We start from the raw sequence: 8,278 nt of genomic DNA on the forward strand, positions 1-8,278 counted from the left end.
AAAATTATTCACAAACTTTATAAAAACTAACTAATTCTTCTTTAATTTCTATTTCTAACACCCCTACAGTAACAATATCATACATACATGTCTAATCTCTACTTAGTGCTATTATAATATCGCTACTAAAATCTAATATTTTTACTATTATTTTTATTAAATCAAAATATTAAAAAATAAAAATTTACATAATTTAAATATCCAAAATAATTAACAATGTAAAACTCTAGCTGTCTCTTTGACATTGTATTTGAATTTTTCTCTTTGATTTGTAGTCCAACAATAGTTAAAAATGAAGATGGTTGTGGAGTTAGAGCGCAAGCAAAGAGGAATAGTGTATGAGAGTGAAAATGATGACTGCAGAGAGGGGTGACACTCGAATGGGTATAGGAAGCAACGAAGCCAATCAGAAACTCATTGTATGCGCACTACGTAAATTCAGTATACAAATCGAATGATTTGATTTGTTTACTGTCCGTTTATAGTCTCTCTATCAGTCTGTTCGATTTGCTCGTCACATAATTTTAAATTTTGTAAAATTAGACAAAAAATTAAACTTAATAAATTGTGTTTGATAAATATATATTTTTTTGGATAAGACACTTTTAGATAGAAAAAGCAGAAGAGTCAAATGAGTTTCTTTGTATATCCTATGTGTAATTTGCCTAATACACCAAAATAATTTTAAAACGTGTTTCTGCTTCAAGAATTAAAGTAGATCTTCTGTGAAAAAAAAAATACATGAAAAATTAAAAAAATATTTATGTTCTATTTTAACTAAATCCTTCTAAAATTTGAATATACCATCTATAAAAAAAACAAACCATATACATTTTAAAAGCATAATAACGTACTGAAAAATAATATGTATTTAATATTTTAATAATTTAGTCAAATATATTTTTTTGGTGCTGTTAAATATATTCTTTAAAACATGTATTAGCAAAGCAAAGATTCATATATTATTTAATGAATACATATAAAAAATAAAAAAAAGAGTGTATCATATTCATTTTGGGTTGACTCTAATATTGATAAGTAATTTAAAAAAAATTAAACGAGAAAATTAGAAAAATAATAAGATAAGAAATGAATTATTTTTTACTTTTTATCATATAAGTCTTATTATTTTATGCTATTTTGGTTCAAAGATAAATAAGATAATTAAAATAGTGTTGAAAAAAAGAGAAATCTAACTTTTAGACTTTTTAAAATTTTGACTTTTAAAAGAATTTTATTAAATAATAATTCATTGTCAACAAATAAAAAAAAAGAACAGTTCTCTTCTCAATTTCCCATGTCATGGTGCAAAATCATGAAAGTGATAAAAACGTACAAGTTTTTTTTTTTCCCCTTCTTCTGGAATAACCTGAATAGGAGAACCGAACAAAAATTATATTTTAAAAAGAAAAAAACACGCATTTTGTTGACAGAAATAGCGGCAGTGTATATTGCATATATTTAGGCTTTCTCTCTCTAACATCGGTTTCGATTAAGTCTTTCACATTTGGAGAGAGATCTGACTACTTTGAAGTTTGGATTTTGGAGGTCTTCTCTGTGAAAACGGTTTTTCTTCTCTCTGTCGCTTTCGTTAGGGTTATTTAGCAAATATTTTTGGTGCTTAAGCTTATATCTCACTCCATCACCACACTGGTATGTTTCATCGTTGTAGCTCTCTTTTATTATTACTATTTTATATCCTCTCGTGTGAAATTTTCATTTTTCTGAAGCTGTTGTGACCAAAGATTGTGCCTTTTTTGGGGCGTATCAGGTGTGGTGTTGTGATCATTCGTGGTACACTGATCATGCGCTTTTGTTTTTGTGTTTTTAATTCTAGTAATTTTCTCGTTTATTTTGGGTTGCATTTTTGCATGCTTGGTTTTGTTCATAGAACGAGGTCTTATCTTTGCTTAAACATTTAAAATTGAACATTTTCCCTTGGTTAATTATTTTGCATGTTTGAGATTGTGATGATGCTATGTTGATTCCTTTGTTTATTTTGACATGCACCGTTGAAATTTAATTGCTGCTGATCAAGTTGATAGAACTGTTGTGCTTTTCCACTGAATGAGGTGTTCATCGTTCATTTAAGGCTTGCCCTGCTTTTTTTTTTAAATTTCCCCCTAAAAAAGAATAATTTGTAGTTATGATCAAGAATTGTAAGATTCTTCGTTTTGGTTGATGGGTTTTGCGTATCTGCTCATTAGGCCTGTGGATCAAACAGTTGAATACTTGGATTATTCATGATTTTCAATATGAATAATTCTACACATCCAAGTCTTCTTGTTAACCAAGTCCAACTAAGTTGGTTTAACATAACAAAAATCAGTTATGGCTAGCATTATTCCAAGTCTTATTGTTTAACTTGGTTAGACTTGGTTTATAAAAAGACTTGGATGTGTAGCATTATTCTTTGAGTATTCCGCATATTCATCAGTTCTTTTTTTAATTTATTTTATGTATTTTTTATCGAATCAGGTTCTTTGTGTTTTGTGAGGTTATCCTGTAGTTGACATGGTAGTTGAGGTCACGGGATTTGAGGTGGTTCAAGGGCAAGTGGCAAACGGCGCAGCCGAACAAGACAAATCTGTGTCGGGTGACAAAGAACATGGGAAATTAGTTCAAAATTCAGTAGTTGCTGACCCCGTAAAATTAGGGTCCAATGGAGATGAATATGCTAAAGTTCGGGGGAATGGTGTTTTAGATTCCGGTGTCCCAGAAGGCGCAGTTGAAGATTGGCCTGCGCCTAAGATGATACACTCTTTTTATTTTGCAAGGTGTCGGCCGTACGATGATCCCAACATTAAATCCAAAGTTGATAAGCTTGACAAGGAGATAAACCAGAAAAATCAACAACGGATTAAGCTGACCGATACTCTAAGGGTGAAGCGGGTGAGTCAAGAATGCTTTCGTCATGGTTGCGTAATAAGATTTGCGTAATAAGATTTGTGTCGGGCTCTTTTGTCCTTTTTATTTTAATTTGTTTACTCGTGTCTCTCGGTTGTCCGATTATGATTAAAGCTTTTATGATGTTGAATCTACATTTATGTCATTCTATCGAATGATGACTTGTAGTATCAGGATTTTTAAAGACCACAGCATGAGTAACTATTCACCACATCACTGTTGACCGAATTAATTTGAATCCAGGATCAATACAGGGAAAAAATGGATACGATTTTGTAATTTGAGGACTGAAACAAACTACTTTGGGAAAAAAGGACTAACCTAAAATATACAAGTTTTGATTTGAAACTTAATTAGCACTTTATGGGCGGTTTCTCTGGTACCTTTGTTATCTAACCTAATTAGTGCATGATATTTATTTATCCCTACCTGACTTGTATATTCAACTGAGTTGAATACTTGAATTGTTAGAATATAGTACCCTCATGGAAACAAAGGCTATTGGTGGAATCTCCTTTACTATATGGTAGCGGTACTGATTCACAGACGTTTATAGTAAAAATGATATTCCAAGCTATTGATTCTATCAATTTCTGTTGATAAAAAGATTTCATTGTTTACTCTAAATACTTGCTAGGTTTATCAACAGGAGTTAATGAATGTGAAAGCTGCATTTGTTAAAATAAGTTCTTGTTTGGAAGTTTATCTGACGTAAGCGAAAATTCATGGTGATTTCGTACCACATCAATGGGCTGTTCATTCATGAATGTTTTATGTTTTTGTTGATAAGGCATTGTAGGTCTGTCACGATTTACATCTAAATATAATTGTATATTTGGTATTTGTGCAGTCGGAACGGGCAGAGTTGATTACTCAGGTTAAGTCCCTACGGGATGAAAACAAGCAATTTCAGAGTATTGTGGATGAAAAAATAAAAGAGATCGAACCTCTGCAGCAGGCGCTTGGCAAGCTGCGTACTGGTAACAATGGAGGTCGAGGTGGAGGATTATGCTCATCTGAGGAGGAACTGAATGATATTGTATGTTACAAGTCCATGTTCTTTTCAATGCATATTGGATCAGTTCTTTCTATTGTAATTAATCCTAGTATAATGCTGTATATGTTTTGATGATGCAGATATATAGCTTGAAATACCGCATGCAACACGAAAGCATTCCTTTAACCGAGGAGAAACAAATCCTTAGAGAAATCAAACAGCTTGAGGGGACAAGGGAGAAAGTTATTGCCAATGCTGCCATGAGGGCCAAAGTACAAGATTCTCTTGGGCAGAAAGAAGTCATACAGGATCAGGTTAAGGTGAGAGAGTTTTGTTTTCATTTCTCTATAGAACATCTTGTTTTGTAGATTGTTATAAATTTGTAATTGTCTTATTGGAACAGTTCTTTAGCTATTAGTTTCAATTGCAGCTTATAGGTGGGGACTTAGATGGTGCCAAGAAAGAGAGACAAGCAATTCGGTCCAAAATCAAGCAACTTGATGATTCAGTGAAAGCCATAGACAAGGATATCCAATCTTTGCAGGAAGAACTAGCAGATGTTACTCAGAAGAGGGAGAAAGCTTATGAGAGTATTCAGGAACTAAGAAAACAGCGGGATGAAGGGGTATGTTATCCTTTTGTGTGATTCTTGTTGTGGTATTAATATGTATCCTTATCTTGACTCATGAAATAATTGCCATCCTCTTTGCTGTTCCTTCATTAGGGTGTCTGGGCATGCTATTAGACAGTTTTTTATTCATTTTCTGTTCCCAAACTTTGTTATCTTCTACAATTTCTTTGATGTTGAATTACTGGATACTTTCTGCGTTTTAACTTACGAATATTTATTTATTTATTTATTTTACAGAACTCTTATTTCTTCAAAAGTCGTGCAATTCTGAACAAAGCACGGGAGCTTGCTGCAAAGAAAGATCTCAGTGCTATTGAGGAACTTGCACAAACAGAGGTTTGTCTGCAAAGTATTAATTCTTCGGAGCACCATCTGATATTAATAATGGGATTGCACTTTAACTTTCTGATAATTATTTTTCCTTCTTTAATGACTTTGATGATTGACGGTTGTGATGTCATTTTTTCCCCTGGTTACTAGATCGAGAAATTTATGTCACTTTGGAGCAGTGACAAAGCTTTTAGGGATGACTATGAGAAACGACTTCTGCCATCGTTGGATATGCGGCAGTTGAGTAGGGATGGACGGATGAGGAACCCAGATGAAAAACCACTGCTGGAGGAACCTAAAGCTGCTGATATTGATGCAAAAATGAACTTAAAGCAGCCAAAAGAGGAGCCAAAGGCTTCTCCACATGAAACACTGCCCACACAGAAGGTTCAGAAAGAAACCAAGAACAAAGCTAGAGATTTGAAATCTAATCCGGACAGTAAGGGTTTAGATTATGCTGATGAATATGAATTTGAAATACCACAAAAGGAGAACAAAGAGCCTGCAATTGATCCCGCAAAGTTGAAAGAAATTAAAAGGGAAGAGGAAATTGCAAAAGCAAAGCAGGCCTTGGAAAGGAAGAGGAAGTTAGCAGAGAAAGCTGCAGCCAAAGCAGCAGCCAGAGCACAAAAGGAAGCTGAAAAGAAGCTTAAGGTGATGATTGATCTAATTCCTTTGTTTTTTCTAATATAAATGCTTGATAACTAGTTTTAATGCTACTTTGCAAAACCGAGTTAATCAGAAATAAACTCTTTATTAAACATTTCTCAGTCAAATGAAACTTTAACAAAGGACTCCTTTGGATGAGTTTCTCAAAAAGATCTTTTTCAACGAGATATTTTCGTATAAGATCTTTTGATGAAGTAAAGATTTTTTTTTATAAAATTCTTTTCCTAGTACGTATTTGGTTTTTGTTTCATTTTCTATTTTCTATTTTTAGTGTTTCCTGTTTCCTATATTTTGTAAGAAAAAAGTGAAAACAGAATACTATATTTTATCAAGAGTTTATTTAAATTCAAGTCAAATGTTACAATCTTGCTTATGAATAAGATTCTTATGATTCATGAATATACAATTTTGTATTAAAATATGAAAGTCGCACTTGATTTACTGTAGGATCGCGAGAAGAAAGCAAAGAAGGGAGCTGGGGGCTCAGCAACTCTTCCCAATCTTGAGGGACCTGCAGATGAAGTGGCTGAGGCTACAATGCAGGAGAAGGTTAATGACAGCGATGAAGGTCTTGTGCCAGTGAAGGAAAAGGTGGCAAAGGAGAGTAGTGCTAGATACAGGAGTAAAACAAAGGTTCCTGAAGCAATTCCAAAAGCGATACTTAAGAGGAAAAGGTCAAACAATTACTGGGCATGGGTTGCAGTTTCTGCTTTGCTAGTTCTGCTCTTCTTGGTGCTTACATACAACCAGCTACCCTGAGAAGCTTAGGCCTAGGAGGAGCCTGTTATCTAGTTTTTTATGTTGGATCAAACTCAACTTGTTTTGCCTTGTTTTTCTTTTGATGAGAAGTGGTAAATCACCGTTTCTGACCATAAAATGTTTAGATGTTAACAAAACTAACCATAATATTAATTTAATACCTATGAAAGATAAAATTCGTTTGACAAAATTAACAAATTGTTAACTACGTATTAACTTTGTTAAAAAATTACCATTGTCTTCCTCCGCATTCTTAAACCTCACCTCCCTCCCTCCTTATGAGCTGGGACTTACAAAGCCAATATCCAATAATAGTCTTCACCATCCAGATCCGGGATGCTGTATACAATTCATTAAAAAAATGTTTGCATGCCGTTCAGATGTTCTTTTGTTAGGGTTTTGTATATTATGTTTGATATTTCAGATATTTCTCTTATGAGAATGTACATAAGAAAGTAAAAAGAAAAAAAAGCATGCCTTAGAGCATTTTTAATATAATGTTAGTTCTAATTTTAATTTCATTTTGAGTGTTAGAGTAAACATCTAATTCGGTCTTTGTTCATTTTCACGAAGGACAAAGCGATTCTTGATCCTTGTCTAAAAAAATGGGACATTTCGACCCTCAATCTTTTTATTTTTGATCAATATGATCACTCTGTTAAAAAATTCGTTAAATAATAACAAAAAATAGTTTTGTGAAAAGTTTTATTTGTATTTTTGGGGGGAGAGGGTTTTAAACCTCCACAAACTATTAATAAATTTGTTTTTGAAAATTTTTTTCACCAATGGTGGTCAAGTGAAGAAAAACCATTGATAAAAATGATGCCGCAAAAAAAAGTAATTGTAATATAAATACTTTTTAAAGAAAAAAAAACATCGAATAAGAAATGAAATAAGAGAATTTTAATGTTGATAATATTAGTATTGGTGATGATAACGATAGAGAAGATAATGATGATAATAAAGTATGGTTACACAATAAAAATAATAGAGATAGGAGTGATAATAATGAAGATGAAGAAGGTAGTGGTAGTAATTGGTTATATTGTTGAAAAGAATTTTGTAGGAGTTTAAAACCCCGACAAAATACAAATAAAACCCCAAAAAACTAATTTTTGTTATTATTTAACAGATTTTTTAATAGAGGAATCATATTGTCCCAAAATAATAAAATTAAGGATTGAAGTATCCCATTTTTTTGGACAGAGATTATTTTGTCCTTCACAAAAATAGACAAAGATCAGATTGAGTGTTTACGCAATACTGTATTTTTAAAATGATATCAATTTTATTTCATAAATTAATTTTAATATAAATTTTAATTTTAAATTAATTTACTTTTTAAAAATATTAAAAGTGATATTCTAAAAATATCACTTAGGCGGCATTATTGCAATTAAGGGAAACGAATGAATGATATCTTAGAAGTTTGAGAAAGATGAATGAAAAGGAGTGAGGATGCGGAAATCGTGTATGTTATGCCAAAGAGAGTGAAAGCAATGCGTATGGGTCGGCACGAAAATCTGAATAAAAGGGGTAATGCTATTGCTAGGAGACAATGACTTGAGGTATTTTTGTGGTAGTTTAATTAGGGTGTTTATGAATTGAATTTGATTCGTATATTTATGGTGTTTATCTGAATTTGATTTGAAAATTGCAGATATAAATTTAATCTGTAAGATTTTTGGATCGGATCAAATCGAATTGGTACACTAATTGGATCGAATGCGGATTTTATAAAGGTATCTGCATATCTGCGTATCCGTAAAAATAAAAAATAAATAAGTAAATATTTTTTATATTTTATTTCAACTAATAATTATTATATATGTTGTATTATTTAAGAAAAGTATGTTTAATATTATTTTAAGAATAAAAATATTTAAAAGAATAGAAAAAATAAATTTTATTGATATTTTTTAATAAAAACAAACTTTTAAAAATATTTTTGTGTTTTGCGGATATATCCGATATTCGATAGCTAA

General features: G+C 31.9%; 1 protein-coding gene across 6 annotated transcripts; it reads left to right on the forward strand.

Moving 5' to 3' along the window:
- The first annotated feature begins 1,402 nt into the window (after positions 1-1,402).
- Positions 1,403-6,483, forward strand: LOC107478455 (proton pump-interactor 1). Of its 6 annotated transcripts, none has more exons than XM_016098603.3 (8): positions 1,403-1,566; positions 2,479-2,892; positions 3,758-3,946; positions 4,045-4,224; positions 4,335-4,529; positions 4,773-4,871; positions 5,016-5,519; positions 5,982-6,483. In XM_016098603.3, the coding sequence occupies exons 2-8, from the start codon at positions 2,515-2,517 to the stop codon at positions 6,291-6,293; spliced, it is 1,857 nt and encodes a 618-aa protein (XP_015954089.1). In that variant the 5' UTR covers positions 1,403-1,566; positions 2,479-2,514; the 3' UTR covers positions 6,294-6,483. The 6 variants fall into 6 exon arrangements, with proteins under 6 accessions (XP_015954089.1, XP_052115727.1, XP_052115728.1 ...); XM_052259767.1 differs by having other exon boundaries at positions 1,425-1,794; XM_052259768.1 differs by having other exon boundaries at positions 1,425-1,771.
- The last annotated feature ends 1,795 nt before the right edge of the window (positions 6,484-8,278 follow it).

Source organism: Arachis duranensis, chromosome 3, assembly GCF_000817695.3.
Source record: "Arachis duranensis cultivar V14167 chromosome 3, aradu.V14167.gnm2.J7QH, whole genome shotgun sequence".
In the NCBI taxonomy this organism is placed as follows: domain Eukaryota; kingdom Viridiplantae; phylum Streptophyta; class Magnoliopsida; order Fabales; family Fabaceae; genus Arachis; species Arachis duranensis.